Raw genomic sequence first — 16,169 nt, forward strand, 5'->3', positions numbered from 1 at the left:
ACTCATTTAACACAGGAAGTGAACTGACATGCCATGAGCCCACATTACCGCAGCTCTGAGCACGGAGGCCTGGCCTTGAGCCTGGTCGTAGGTCACTCTCTTATCCACTTCCTCACCAGCACTGCAGGGCTGCAGCAGCTCCAGTGGGACGCCTTCTCTGCTGCCAGGAGGGAAGAAGCAAGGTGGGCGTGGCAGAGTGTCGCAGTCACATAATTTCAGTCATCAAGAAGATGGGTATGTGGGATGTGAAGGATGTGGGGCTCCACTCCCGGAGAGCTCCAGGCTGCCGGGCCAGGCGAGAGGACAGATCTGAGCTTGGGAAGAGATCTCCAAGCCAAGGTCTACGCCCAGAGGTCAGCAATGGCCTTCCCAGCTGGAGTGGTGCAGGCTTGGAGGCTCTCTGGCCTGGATCCAGCAGTGTGGAGCAGGCAGGATGGGGCAGGGTGGCTGTCCTCCCTCTGCTCTGGAGCATCCTCCTGTCTCCACTGGGAAGTTCAGTGGATGCTGACAATTCCTAAGGCACTGACCTTGGCAAGGCTCCCCGTGGCTAGACACTGACCAAAACCCCTGGGAGAGAGACCTGTGGGAGCCCCCTGGGAGGAAAAGCCACAGGCCTAAGGCCAGAGGGTTTGGCTGCCAAAGCTGGCTGGAGTCAGATCCCAGGGACCCTGCCCCAGGAGGGATCCTCTCACCTCTGCTACCAGCTCTAGCTGCTTTGTTTGTTTTCTTGAGCCAGTAGCCTTAGAGGCCCACTGCAGCAGGGAAATGAAGTGATCTCCACAAGAGAACTTGACACTGGGTGTTGAAATTCTGCCTGATTAATGTGCTGTGTTAATCTGAGCCAATTATATTTACACAAAGATTAGCAAACTTTTCTTTGTTTACTAAAGAAAGCCTTTGGCTTCCTTGGCCCCATGCTTAGGGCCTGTCCCCACCACCACAGCTTCCCCCTCTCCTGCGGGTGCAGGAGCAAATTCCTGTTGGCGAGCATAGGCTGGGAAGTCATGTGGTCGCACACCACCGGATCTTGCAACCAATAACGGATTCTAAATCAGTAAGTGAATTTTGCAGATTTTCCAAACAACCCTTGAAGGAATAGAAGTCTTCTAATTTGACCCATTTCTATTTTTTTTTTTTTAAATCTAATTGGAAGGTAGAGTTATAGAGAGCGCAGGAGAGTCAGGGAGAGGGACTAGAGCGGAAGTTGGAGGGCAAGGCATCAAGAGCGAGGCACCGAGGGAAGGTGTACCCCTCTGGCTCTGTGGCACCAGGTGCATCTAGAAATCCCCTCTTCACATCACAACCTCTTCCCTCTGTTAAGTCTGTCTAGATGTCCCCCCGTCCTCCCGTTTTTTTTTTTAAATCAGGGTTCTGGTTATACCGAATTAGGGCCTACAGTCACTAATAACTGCATATTTGTTAAATCTACAAAGACTCTATTTCCAAATAGGGGGGCATTCTGAGAAGATAGGGATTGGGATTTGAACCTGTCCTCTTTGGTTAGAGAGTCCATGGCGCAGGGTAAAGAGCAGTGATTCCCAGAGAAGCCAGGCCCCAGACAATGTAGAGTTAAAATCAAAATGGAGTGAACAGGGCTCATTGCTAACTGCAATTCTTTCTGCTTTTGTAACTTCTGCTTTACTTGCTTGGCTAAGAAACTGTGTGAGCTTGCAGGCCTAATGGCCAATGCAACCTTTAGTGCCAATGGCCCCCAAGCCCCATAAATCAAAGCCCAGACTTAACCCATCGATAATTCAAGATTGGGGTCTGGTCGTCTTAGTCGGTGCCAAGGTTGGAGGCCAGACCAGAGGACAGCGGACAGGGGATGGCATTTTGCAGTATCGAAGTTGCTGCTTAGGGCATTTGCATGGTTCATCAGAATGCTTGGGTTTAAGTCCACATTCCAGCTCCCAGCTAATGTGTGCCAAAGAAGGCAGCAGGACATGGCTCCAGTATGGGGGAGATCTGGGTGGGGTTTTGGGTGCCAGGCTTTGGCCTCATTCCATCTTACCTGTTGAGAGCATTTAGGGAGTAAACCAACAGATCAAATAACCCCTCTTTGTCTCTCTTCCAAATTAAAATTTTCCAAGAGGGGCCACTGCCATGTCTCAATAGGTGAATCCTCCACCTGCAGGCATTGACATCCTGCATGGACACCAGTTCATGTTCTGGATGCTCCACTTCCCATCCAGTTCCCTGCTTGCAGCCTGGAAGAGCAGCAGAGGATGGCCCAGGTGCTTGGGCCCCTCTACTCACGTGGGAGACCCAGATGAAGCTCCTGGTTTTAGATTGGCTCAGCTCTAGCTGTTGCAACCATATGGGGAGTGAATCAGCAGAAAGATCCGTATCTGTGTCTCTCCTTCTTTTTGTAAATCTGCCTTTCAAATAAAAATGTTAAGATTTTTTTTTTTTTTAATTTGAAAGTCAGATATACAGAGAGGAGTAGAGACAGAGAGGAAGATCTTTATTCTGCTTGTTCACTCCACAAGTGGCCAGTATAGCTAGAGCTGAACTCATCCAAAGCCAGGAGCCAGGAGTTTCCTCTGGGTCTCCTATATGGGGACAGGGTCCCAAGGCTTTGGGCTGTCCTTGACTGCTTTCCCAGGCCACAGACAGGGAGCCGGATGGGAAGTGGGGCTGCTGGGATGCGAACCGGTGCCCATATGGGATCTTGGCATGTGGAAAGCAAGGACTTTAGCGCTGGGACCCTCAAATAAGAACATTTTTTAAAAAAAAGTTTAAGAGATTCTAGTGAGAAAATTGTTCCAGTGGACTCAATTTGTGAAATTAAAAACATTTTACATTATTTTTATTTTACATGGAGAGATAAACTGCTCCCCACATGGTCACAGCACTCCAGGCTGGACTAGGACAAAGTCAAGGGACTGGAACTCCAGGTCTCCCACGTGGGTGGAAGGGGCCATGACCTGATGGACTGGAAGCAGAGGAGCTGGACTCAAACAGGAGTCCCAAGGATTCAGGCAGCAGAGAACAGGCTGTCTTTCCTACTCCCCTCTTCCAATGCCCGGCCGCAGGGACTGGTTCCAAATCCAATTCCATGGCAGAGGGAGGCGTGCCCACTAGTCCCCTTCCAGCTTGTGCAGGAAAGACTAAGTTGTGAGCTTTGTTCACAGCATGAGGGACCAGAGTCAAGCTCCTGGGAGCAGCAGGAGTGCCCAGGCCCAGTGGATGCAGGGTTTGCTTCCCACTTCACCAGAGGGTGGCTCTGTACCCCCCACTTACTGTGTTGGTGCCTGGTCCATTCTCGCCACAAGTGAGCTGTTGTGGATTTGGGGTTGGATTCACACCAGGTGACCCATGCTCTCCTGCTGCCCTGCCCCATGGACAGGAAGGGTGCCACAGCCCCTGGGTGCCACCTCAGTCTGTGGCATTAGAGGCTGACCCATCCCTGTCTCCTTGTTGCTCCCGCTCACAGGCACATCGCTGTTTCAGACTGTTAGCAATGCAGCATCCTTTGCTGCAGCCGTGGCTGGCCACGGGAGGTCCCCCTTGTGACCGTGAGGACCAAGTGCTTGTCCTGCATGGGATCAGCGCCCACTGGGGAGGAGGCGTGGCAGGTTCATTTTAGCTTCTGCTACAGTTAGCTATCCACTAGAAGGAAAAAAAACAGATGGCATTTCCCAAGAGCTTACGCTGAAATTGAGTGAAACTTAAAGAGCCAGAAAATCTCTTACATTATGAACTTTAACATCCTACAGACACTGAGTGTCACACCCCCTTCAAAAGAAGAACCCATAAACGCAACAGTTGGTTTTGAACCTTTAATAAAAGTAAAAAAATGAATGCAAAAAAAGAACACAACATTGAAAACTTAGTATGACTGTGAATCTCACTAGATATTCAAATTTGAGAATAGTGCAAATTGTTATACTATTTTACATTTTTACAAACTCCAATCACTTTGGTTCATATATTTGCTCTAAACTATTGGCAAAAAAAAAAAAAAACAATTCTTCAGATTCACATTTTTTTTTTGGCTACATTATTTCTAACAGATTTACTTCCAGTTTAAGAGAAAAAAAAATACTTATTGTTTGTTGTATGATCAAGTATATTGCAAAGATTCACTTACTGTTTTCATCTAATAACTTGTCTGGGTCATGCCCAAGTATAGCCTGATCCATTTCCTTCCAAACAAAAGTCTTTACTAAAACAAATTCGCTTCAGTAACATGAAAATCACTCTGAGATATTTTCCTCAAAAAACTAAAAATCCCAAAAGATTATCACACGAATGAAACCACATACCTATGTCAACACCCACTGGTGAGTCAGGCTGAGTTTCTATTCTGCTGACTGGGGACTTCTATTTAAAAGAAGTCTCATGATCAAGCCACTTCCACAGAATTTAGAACAAATCAAAAACATCGAAACTGCAAAATACAAGAAGGCAAATTTGCAAGTTAAAAATTACTCAACCCACGAAACTGGAGTTATTCCCAAGGGTCCACTGCAGGGTATGACCATAAAGATCTTTACAACCGAAAGAAATTATTGCTGTGCTTTGCCTCCATGCAGTACTGAAATGAATGGAGAACCCGTCCCTCGGACATCTCAGACGTTACAAAAAAATAAATATTTAATACAAGGCTCAGATTGGTTTTCATAAACATTGCACTTGAAGTTTAAGACCCAATACTTGCAAATTAGGTCTAACATGGTCTATGCCATTAAATCAATACATTGTGCTCACCAATATCATTGAATATTTAGAAACACCACATGTTTAATGCAGTGACATATGTATTCTTTTTACAAGGCAATCACAGATTGCAGATTCCATAGGGCTGTGGAAAAAAAAAAAAATAGTCATCTCTGTTTTGGAGTACCAGAAACAATTTCGGCTAAGATTGAAACACATGGCTGACAGGTATTCACTCTTAGACGATTCTGGATTTTGGATAAAACTTCATAAATGGAGGTGAGACTCTCAAGATAACACAGTGTGGCATCACGGCTTCCCACGGCTGTTTGCTCTCAGTAAGATTGTCTCTACAAAGTTCCACAGGTGGAATGAAAAGCACAGTTCACACTTCATGCTAGACACCGCGTGGGACATCAGCCCGCCAGCGCAGCACAACGCGAGTGGGGCTGTGAGATGCTGCCCAGCCATGCCCCGCTCGAGCGCAGCCTCCCTGCCCCTGCTGCTGGCTTCTGTTTTTGTTTTTTTGTTTTTTTTTTACACAACCCTATTTAAAAAAAAAAACAAAAACATTTTGGATAAATATTCCTATTACACCATACTTCATCTTTGTTAAGCACCATCATCCTATCCCTTCGGACAACGATACAAGACTGATAGTTGGTGATTAAGTTTTAGTTCAAGGCTTTCAAATATGGCAACTTGTTTTTAATGACATGGATGCAATCTAATACTGGGACACTGCCCCCTGCCTGAACTCCTGCACGCAGCCTGGGATGGAGCGTTCCAGAGCGCTTCTGGCACCAGCACCGCTGCTCAAGGGAAGGACTTCCAGGGGAGCAGTTCTTGCCTCCACTTCGCTATGCTAGACCACGTGAATATTTTTCTCCAGGAGTCATTCGTATTGTCAGCCCGATCTCAACAGATTATTTAGGAAAAAGCTCATCTTTGTGAGAATCTGTTATCACAGATTATCTTCTCCAATCTTGCTCCCTCCTCAGCATCAGTGGGTTTGAAGATTCAATCGCTGTGTGGCTTTTCAGGAACGCCCTAATGTAGAGAGGGAAACAAAAACACTAAGTGTGTAAATATTTTAATTCCCAGTTGAGCAGGCTTAAAAGGTGAAAGACGGACAGAGATGTCCGACACGTGGAGAAACACGGACGAGTCCAGGGTTGGGGGTGTGAGCTCTACCGGCTGCCCCGCGGTCTCCTCCTTCCTCTCTCACCCCAGGGCCATAGCTTTCCTGGCTGTGCTAAAGCCCACAGACACACTCTATTAAATATGTAAGGTGTTGGTGACACTTGATTAAACTGGTATCACTTTGATCACAGCACACTGATGCTTACGGACTTCCAGGTTTTCCTAGAGATTCTATCATGCTACATTATAAGGTCCCGTACTTTTTGTTAAAAAAAAAAAAAAGGTTTTATTTTATTGGAAAAACAGAGCTAGAGAGAGAGAGAAGAGATCTTCCATCCACTGGTTTACTCCCCCAATGGCCAGAGCCGAGCCAGTCCCAAGCCAGAGGCACCTCTGGGTCTCCCATGTGGTTGCAGGGGATCAAGGACTTGGGCCAGTCTCCGCTGCTTTCCTGGGCCATAGCTGGGAGCTGGATCCCACATGGAGCAGCCAGGACTAGAACTGGCAACCAGTGCCGCAGACCTGCTATGTCACTGCACCGATCCCCCAGGACCTACAGTTTTAAAGTCCATTTTGTTTATTTGAAGAAAAGGACTTTTCTGTCATAATCTTTGCTAACATGATGCTTCCATTATAACCAACCCTGACAGCAGTTTTTTTGAAATAGATACTCGGAATAGGTACTTTGAGAATACCTTATGCTTACATAGTGTCACCACTCACAGATCTTATCCACATATTTTTTATTTGAGATCCTGACAAAGCTTCCCTGGGGTAGACCCCCGCTCCTGCTGCTGCCAGGTATCACATGTAAACTCAGTCTGGTATGGAGGTTTCCCTGGGGAAGCCGACTCGGAGAGGCCATCGAACACTTCCTTCTTTTGAATCCAACGTCTTCCTACTTCAATTTTCCTCCATATATAAAATGATCAGGTTTTAAGATGCAGCAGCTGAATACTAAGATTATTTATCCCCCCCCCATAAAATAAGATCGTCTCACTTGATAAAGTCACCTAGGAGTCTTGCATGTTAATGACTACCCTAGGGATGCGTGCAAGAAGGCCTCCGAGGAAACAGACACACTTTGAAAATCTAGTCATTTGAAAGCATCACAAATTGTTAAATACAGACAGAGGGAAGGTTTCAAACCAAGAGAGTAAGCTCTTGCCTCCAGCCTACAAGTAGAATTGGTCATCAAATTTAACTACCGGCCCACTGATGCAGTGATAAACAGTACAAGACAGGAGTCAGGAGACTTACATTAGGTCTGGCATTAATGTAAGATCATAAATGACTATAGAGATAGCGATCATCCTTAGAAGGATTATAACACTTGGCACATAAACGTTCACCCATGTTGCCCAACAGCAACGTATTTTAAATGACACGTTGGTGTTCTACAGTAAATCCAAGATAGCAACACAGATTTTTAAAAACGTCTTTGAGGATGAATGACAGAGAGGAGCTATTTGTGCAAACGTGGCATCCTGATGGAGCAGCCTGGCTCAGATTTCACCTCTGCCACTTGGGCAAACTGGCTCATCTGCCTAAGCTCCAATTTCCCCCATTTCAAAGTCGGTTAGGAATGGTCCCCACTTCAAAGGACTGTGCTGTGAGGACTAAATTAATTAGCAGTGACAATATTTAGCACAGTGTCTCGTGTTCAACACTCTGCGCTCCTCGGTGTGGGTCCCCGGTCACACACAGTACTTCTCTGTCTTGGGTTCACCAAGCTAGGCAAGTCCAGCTGACACCCACAGGGACAGGGGGGCAAAGCTTCAGTCACATGTCCCCATGACCGTTTCAAACATTTCCTCCAACCACTTCTCAAATGCTTATAACTAATGCACCTTGTAAAATGTTAACCTCTAGCAAACTAATGCATGTTTCTTAAAACTGATTCGAAAGCTTTCATAATGAGTGTGTAACAAAGATCAATCCACTGTCAGGAAAATAGAAACAATCAACTCCCTGAATGTGTAACTGTTGCTATCAATGGTCAACCTGGCAGAGGAGAATTCTATTCCAACAGATTCCTTAGGAATCCGTCACCAAGAGTCAACTGAAACAAAAATCTCAAAGCAATAAAGCAATTAAGAGTTGCTGCCTAGCTCTGCTTTGAAAACTAGCAAGGGGAAAGGAGCTGAATGACTGGAGGAAGACAGAAGCTCTTTTTGTGTACAGCTGTCTAGCTCGTTAGAACTGTAACATGAACAGACATCCTTTGCCTCTCCTTTAGGAGACACAAGAAATGGAATTTTAAAAAGGGAAATGTGAAGGAGCCAAGTGGCCTTCAAATTCAGCTTCTCATAAATGGGTATCAGTTGGCATAAATAAGTGTACCAGTTTAAAAATAGCACAAGGTACCAAGATAAGTTCTCTGAGAAAAGTCCTGGAGTTTATCGCTGAGAGCAATGGTTCTGGCTGCTCCCCCCTGTTTTTTCCCCTAAAGCTCTCCTTATGTGAGCCCTGAGTCAAAGCAACTCAAAATAATATCTAAATGTCCGTACTGAAGTTTTTGAATGAAAACATTCTAATGCCAGGTCACAGCTACTGAGAAAAATTGCAAAAATTGGCCTGGAACTCACACCTCTCAGGAGGTGCATCTTGGGAAGTAGCACTTGTTTCTCTTTTGGCAAGAACTGGTGCAAAGCTCACCGCAGGCTGACCGTTTTAGGGGGACAGAGATTTCCCAGCAGACCTAGGAAGGCTGAGTGTCCTCAGCATCATCTGGGCTCACTCCCATCTTGTTAAAAAGAAATGTTGGTTGCAGGTGCATGGAGAGCAAAGTATCCAGCCCTAAGATTATCTACATTTGTTTCTGACACTGCAGGAAGAAGAGAAAAAGTCATCTTCCATCATCTACTTTAGCTTCTTTAACAACTTTTCTCTGCTGGCTCCCATGGCCGCATGGCACAAATGGAACTGGAGGGGTTACATTAGAACACTAGCTCCTTCTAGCTCAAATATCGGTAAGTCTCTAGAGTTAGGAATGTTTGTGATTTAGCAGAGAAGCATCTGGGTTATCATTATACACTTTCAATCAATACAGAATATAATTTACCATGTAAAACAATCCATATAAGCTCAAAACACAAGAACAACCTACAGTGCCGGGAGATGCCAGGATTATTCCACTCACCATTGCTAACTGTCGTCCTATGTTTCCCACGGTGACGCCACCTGAGAAAAATATACATGGAAGCCAAGACCGAATATAGAGGAAATCTGGAGACGTGTACCTAGAAGAAAACCAGGGGAGGAAAAAGACCTGTGCCTTAGTGGCCGATTCGCTGGATTCAACTCTTCTTCATCAAAGATTTTCTATATTCAGGATATGCAAAACACAGGCTAATCACAGAACAGCAAACTGCCAAGGTCAGCATGGCACACGGTGCCACTACCACTTGGCTTTCCTTAACAACAGACTACACAAGCAGAACTGTGCGATGTGACTTAAGCGGAATGTCTCAATCCATGCCAGTCTACGTAAAGACCAAACGGCAACACAGAAGCAGCCAAGCTTAATGTATGGTTTTACACAAGTTCTGCACCACTTATCTGAACAATCAATATCTGTAAGCACAGACTTACTGATAGACCCCATTATACACGAGGAACTGTGTAATCAGAGTGGCCAGAAAGGCTATGGTGATCCCAAGGCCAAGGCCACTTCTGGAGCGGTCAAACGTCCACCAAAGGCCCAGGGACAGGGCTGCCAACGTCAGGGACAACTGAACATTATTGGCAAAATCCAGTTTCTGGTGATGCTAAAATTAAGGAAAAGATACCTTTTTTTTTAAACAAAATAAAAACAAGAAAAAAAAAATCACAAAATGCTTGTGGATTGTGGTACAGCGAATAATTCACTTCCTAAAAACTGCATATTGAGCTAAAGAAAAGGCTACTGCCCGCTAGACTCTTGTACTGAGACTACTTGCAACTTCCCTGGGATCACTGAATCAAGCGAGCAAACTTCCTGAAAACTATGTGTAAAATTCTGCTGCAATTCTGTCCATACAACAACACATTTTGCTATTAAGTCATCCACAGTTCTGTTTCTTTAGCAAGCATTTTCTTTACGCTTGCATTTGGTACCAAGAACATGAAACACAATTTGTTATAACACTCCTTTATCAACATTGCTCCTTTAAGAGCTATCTTATACACCATTAAGACAGAGGGTGGGACAGATTTCAGGATCAGTATCTCTTAAAAATATCTTTCTCTGCAAGTGTTCTAAAGAAACCCAGAACTTGACCACAACTGATGGAACTGGGTGTTTTTCTCAAAAAGATGCATTAGGAATGGACACAGCACACTCCTCGATGTTCCGTGGCATGAATTCCACCCGCGCATGCCACAAGTTCAGGGACCTATCAGACTTAGGTGGCTAGAGACAAGCACAGAGCCTTCTGGAAAGATGTGACAAAAGCAGTAACGCTTCTTGCCTCTCGTTCATTCTCTTGTTGCTGTAGGAGCCTTTGAGTCTCACTCTGGAATAGAGAAATGTAAAAATGAACTTGATAACTTCTGAGAGAGAACAGCAAGTTCTCTCTACTGCTACGATTTGTTTCCTAGAATGAACTGAAAGCACTCTAGAAACTAAGTATAAATTAATCAATGTAATTTAAAATGAAATCCTTGATGACACACTGAGTAGCCAAAGTAACAACATACTCCAACATATAAGGAAATCATTTGGACACAGCAGGTTAACTTAAGGATACAGCACTGGCGTGGTTGATGCCCACAAAGACTGCTATGCAGCGCATGACGCTGGCCCACTCTCTTTTAAACTTGTGGGGTTCTCCAAGGTGACTGTCGATGCAGGGGTACAGCAAGCCAACAACAGCTGTGTTAAAAAAAAAAATAACAGCATTAGAATATGCATGCTCAAATTGGCATTTCTCCGTGACGATGATTAGCATATGTTATTAGACTACTCCTTTAGCTGGATTTTATCAGCTAAATATTTAAATCAAGACTAATTTTAGACTCGACTCTCGGGTACCTGCACCAAATATTGCACCGTTCTGAAAAAGTTTCAAAAACAAAGTCCCCGCTGAGTTAAGCACATGTCTCAGTAAACACAGAAGTGGATCAGTAAGGGTTTAATTAATCATATGGAAGAACACATACTTAGTTCATGAAAGTTAATGTCCATATTTGCCTCACTACAAAACTGAGATGACTGCAGTGTTTACACATTTTCATCAACGGCAACTTTCAGTTTACGGAGGCAAGGTGAGCAGCCATGAACAGCTGGGGCCCAAGGCACACAGTTCTGACTGTCCCGCTGGGACCCAGCAGCAGGACTGGGCACACGCCCAGCCACTTGGTTCTGCCGAGTTGATGCTGACGGTCCAGGTCACGTGGCCACAGAAGGCGCGGGACTCAGCTTTTAGGGGGGCTCTCTCCCGGCCTAAGGAGGTAACACAGAGCAATGCTGTCCACCCACTCGGCGGGCAAGGGCTATGACCGGGCACTCTCACACTTTCTCTGACTGGTTCCTGGGGTTGAGCCGCAAGCCGTGGAAAGAGCACTCACCAGGAAAACAAAGTTTGGTCTCTCGGCCCAGTTTGGCCTCTGATGGGAGGTGGCCCTCCATGTTTGTTTTCTCATGTGTGAAATGATGAGGATTATGTAACCAGAGGGGACAGGAGGAAGAGGTCATGCGGTCTCTAACAGTTAGGAAGTCTTCCCAGACAGAATCTGAGAGAAATTTGGCTAAGCAGGAAGCCAGGGCATTCCAGAAAGCTACATGGAAAACAGAAAAACAAGAGCTGTGCAAAAACAAGAGCTGTGGCCTGAGTGGCAGCCCAGGCCTCTGGGATGGCACCAGGGGGCACAAGGACCATGGTGCAAACTCCATCTGAGCCCCGAGGCTCTGCAAAGTCAGGCAGTAGCCTCGTCCTGATCAACTGCCAAAGAAAGGCACCCGAGAGCCTGGGCAACAGAAGGGAGAGGCAGCCTGAGCCCAACACGCAGAAAACAACAAGTTGGAGCAACTGTGTCAGCTGCTCCTAGAATCCCCTCATGCCTCTATCACAGATGTTCTGAAATATTCCATCCTTTAGATCAACTTTTTGGTTCAGAGAAACTTCTGTCCCACAGGTATGTGAAATGGAATTTGAAAGTTACATCTATTTCTTTAAAAGGCTTTCAAGTTAGTAACAGCCACATACTTGAAGAGACTAGCAAAACAGAAATGGGATGCCCGGTGGAGAAGAGAGATGAACTTTCTCATCCCTCTGGTGATGGATGCCCTGCCTCGGGAACCGGTGTTCCCAAGGAACTGCCTGAGCAGCGTGGAAGCTAGCACGCTGGGCATTATTATTGCAGCTCCGTGACTCAGTTTCCACATCTATAAAACGGAGCTATAGCATAGTTCTGTCATTGTAAAGGATAAACAGAGCAGGGCACAGGAAGCCTGCAGCAGTGAATAAATGCTGGACACGAGGCAGGAAGGCCCTTCCTCCCACTGCGCTCCAGGTACTTTGACAAACCTTTGCTTTCCCCATCAGCGACTGGGTTGGTCATGGGACATTTCAAGAGCTGACTTGGAGCTGCAGAAAGCATCCAACAGATACCTGCGGAGCAGATACTGACCCTGGTTACAGCTCCCAGCAACGGTGTGCCTGGAGAGCTACACCCTAAGGCGAAACTCTCCACGCGGGAGGGGGGGGTGCTCCTCCCCAGGCCTATGACTCTGTAACAGTTGCCGGTGGGCAAAGGCTTGGGCTTGCGGCTCATTTGGCCATCCTGCAAGAGGAAGTGCTGAGAAGGCGCTCCCTTGGCAACCACCACCCCCAACACATGTGCCGGATTTGTTTTCAGTTATCCATCGGGGTAGCATGTTCGCAGGGGCAACCAATCCCTACCCAGTGCCGCGCCTCACCAGTTCTGCAGGCAGCCAATCCCGGGGCAGCCTGTTCTGGGTGACAGTTGTGGGCTTGTGGCTGTGCCCGGGTCCGCGGGACACCAGCGGGAAGGGCCTCTGTCAGCCTGGCCCGGGATTCGCTTAAACAGCCAATTATCTCCCCGGCTCATCTCCAGCCCTGGGCTGCCTTCAACTTTAAGGGAGGGGTAGCTGGGGCTTTCACTGGGTGCCCCGCATCCTCCTCCTCCTTCCTCTCAAAGCAAAAGCTGGAGATGGAGTTTTCACCTCCGCGTGCTTAGAAGACCTCAAAGCGTTTTTTTTAACAACAACAGCAACAAAAGCAACCTTACTTCTCCGAGAACCGGGAATGGTACGCACCTGCCGCCGTCCCGCAGCACGGAGGGACCCACCAGGCGGAGGAGAAGATGGTGGCAATCACCTCCTCTGGGAAGAGGGTCACATTCCTCTGGATCTGCAGCAAGTTGAGCACCAGGGCGAGGACCACCCCGACCAAGAAGAGCACAACGCCCCTCTGCACCAAGTGATGATGCCAACTGCTGGGGTGGCCGCCGCGGCGGTCACTCGTCCCAGCGCTCCGATCGGCGTCCGGGGCACCGTGGGCCACCCGCAGGGAGGGACCAGCCCCGGGGGAACCGCTCATGTCTCCGGTCCTTGCCGCCAGCCCTGCGGCGCGGGCTCTTGGGGGGCTCTGGTGCCTCGCACTGTTGGGATAGGAGCAGCCCCACAAGTGGTCGTGCAGTCTGGGCATCAGTGACCACCGGCGTGGGGAGAGGTGCTTCCTGCAAGGAAGAGGCAAGATTTTTCCGTGAGGGGTGTCAGGCAGGACCCCCCCGACTCCTCATCACCAGTCCCGGGCGCGCTGCCCCATCCGATGCCCACCCCGCAGCGCCTGGAGCAGCTCCCCCCCACACACACAGCGCGCCCATCTCGGGTCCCGCCAGCCCAGGACCGTGCATCTCGGGAGACGCCGCCCCCGACCCCGCGCTCCCGGCGTCCAGACCCTCCGCGTCCGGCCCCGGAGCAACGGCGAGCCGCCCACTGACCCCGAGAGCTGGTCCGCGCCTCTGCCTGCCCGCTTCCCGGCACGCCAGCCCCGGCGCCACGCGCGCATCTCCCGCCTCCTGCCCCCGCAGCCTCCGCTTACCTGGCAAGGGGCGCCCGCCAGCGGGCTGACCGAGCGGAGGCGGGGCGGCGCCGCGGCCCGAGGAGGAGGAGTCGCGGCCCGGGACGGCCCCAAGTGCGGCCGCAACGCCGGGAGGGCGCGCGGGTTTATATGGCGGGCCGCTGCCGCGCGTCACGTGACCCGGCCCGGCCTACCGGCCGCCGGCGCGCGCCGCCCGGGGGCGTGGCCCCTGCTGGCCCCGCCCGTGCCGCGTGCCCGTCCGCACTGGGTCTGGTGAGGCGGCAGCAGCCAATGGGAAGAGGGCGGCCCATATGACGCGAGCACACGCCACCGCTGCCCGCGCCGGGCACGCGCTCTCGGGAGGCTGCTCGGGGCCCGGGCTCCTGGCGGGTAGATGGCCGGGGCCCGGGGGAGGGCAGAGCGGGCGTGTAGGGGCGGTCGGGGTCGGGAGAGGGCAGAGCGGGCGGCCGGGGCCCGGGGAGGGCGGAGCGGACGGCCGGGGCCCGGGGAGGGCGCGGCGGGCGGCGGGCCCGACCCGGGGAAGGCGTGCCTCCGGGGCCCGAGCTCTGCGGGTTTGTGTTGTTACCTCACAACGGTGGTTCCCAACCGCCGAGAGACCCTGTGTGTGACATCAGGTTCTGGTGCGAAGGCGCCAGTGACGCTTGTCTCTAGCGTCACACGTGGAGAGCCAGGCAGCAAAACCCCCTCGGGAGACTCAAACGCGGAGCGCGAATGTGTTGTGTGGCTGGGGTGATGGTGTCTGGCCTGTTGGCTGACCTGTCACGCCACCCTGGAGCGCGCGGGCCGGCTGCCTGCTGAAAAGCCACTTCTTGTTGAGCAAGGGCTGTGTTAGTGAAAATCTTCCTCAGCGGCGGCAGTGGAGGCAGAGCGCGGGCTGTGCCTGCCTGCAGAGGCGCCGGGGTGCAGGGGAAGTTTGTGCCCAGAGACCCCAGTGGCTGGGAAGGATGCTCACCCAGTCCCTCAGTGCACAGAAGCCGTGCATCGTTATCAATAAGCTTTGTGGCTGTTAGGCCAGAAACTGTAAAAGCAGAACGCAAGGGGGAAACGTCCTTGCAAGGTATCAGTTCCCTGGAGGGCGGTTGGTGAGGGGACATTTATTCCAATTGGACTTTCAATATTTTTTGCTTTTGGAAGACAGAGGGGACAAAGGAGTCTTCCATCTGTTGGCTCGCTTCTCCCAGGCCTGCAGCAGCTGCGGCTGGGCCAGGTCCCCTAGCCCCGAGTCCTGGGTGTGCTGCATGGCTGGCAGGGACCAGGTGCTGGGGTCCCTTGCTGCCTTCCAGGTTGGACAGTAGCGGGAAGCTGGGTTAGAAGTGGAGCTGGGGCTGGAATCCAGAAACTCAGATGAAAGATGCCAGTGTGCTCAGCAGCATGCTTTTTTTTTTTTTTTAAATTTTTAAGCTTTTTTTTTTTAAATTAGAAAGTCAGATATACAGAGAGGAGAGACAGGAAGATCTTCCCCTCCCCAGTGGCCACAGTGACTGGCCAGAGCTGAACCGATCCAAAGCCAGGAACCAGGAACCTCTTCTGGGTCTCCCACACAGGTGCAGGGTCCAAGGCTTTGGGCCGTCCTCGACTGCTTTCCCAGGCCACAAGCAGGGAGCTGGATGGGAAGCAGGGCTGCCGGGATTAGAACTGGCGCCCATATGGGATCCAGTGCAAGGCGGGGACCTTAACTGCTGTGCTATTGCGCCGGGCCCTAGGTTTTTATTTCTTGAGCGAGGCAATGTGCAGTTGGCAAAGGAGGGGTCTTCTCTCCGCCCTCCCTTGGTTGAGGCCAGGAGCGGACTTGCCCACTCTGTGTGTATTCGTTTCTAGGCCCTGCTAACCATTACGTGCTTTATTCCCAAGGACTCAAAGCTGTTTCGGCCTCAAGCAATATTATGATCTTGGTCATTGTTTAGTGTAAACGCTTTAGGGTTACATGGGCACGTGTGCAGACATCAGCACTGTGTCATCACTGTGACAGTGGGGCTTTTGGTGATCAGTAACATGAAGCTGCCTGGCTGCCAGCTTGGAAAACGGGTCGGTAAGGGATGGCGCGTCTCTAGCGGAATGCGCTGTAGTGAAAAGTTCATTTCAGCCATAGGGACTTGTTCCCCCATGAACCCGCTTTTTTTTTTTTTCTTCTTGGAAGATTTCTTTATTTGGGAAGACTTACATCGAGAGAGAGAGAAACAGATCTTAAACCTGATAATCACTTTCCGGGTGGAGCAAAGAGCAGTATGAACTAAACCAAAGGCAGGAGCCGGGAGCCTCTTTGCTTCCCCTCAGACTGGGCGTCCAGACACTTGGTCACAAAGCAGCAGTCTGCCA

General features: G+C 49.5%; 1 protein-coding gene across 1 annotated transcript; it reads right to left on the reverse strand.

Annotated features, from left to right (window-relative positions):
* Positions 1-3,768: 3,768 nt before the first annotated feature.
* On the reverse strand, positions 3,769-13,819 carry INSIG1 (insulin induced gene 1). Its single transcript, XM_040984378.1, has 6 exons — positions 13,753-13,819; positions 13,067-13,488; positions 10,536-10,660; positions 9,400-9,566; positions 8,948-9,047; positions 3,769-5,712 (listed from the first exon to the last, which is right to left on the reverse strand). Exons 2-6 carry the CDS (start codon positions 13,455-13,457, stop codon positions 5,683-5,685), a joined length of 813 nt encoding a protein of 270 aa, XP_040840312.1. The 5' UTR covers positions 13,458-13,488; positions 13,753-13,819; the 3' UTR covers positions 3,769-5,682.
* Positions 13,820-16,169: the final 2,350 nt, after the last annotated feature.

Source organism: Ochotona curzoniae, unplaced genomic scaffold (assembly GCF_017591425.1).
Source record: "Ochotona curzoniae isolate NIBS_2020 unplaced genomic scaffold, NIBS_Ocur_1.0 contig_4105, whole genome shotgun sequence".
Taxonomy (NCBI): Eukaryota; Metazoa; Chordata; class Mammalia; order Lagomorpha; family Ochotonidae; genus Ochotona; species Ochotona curzoniae.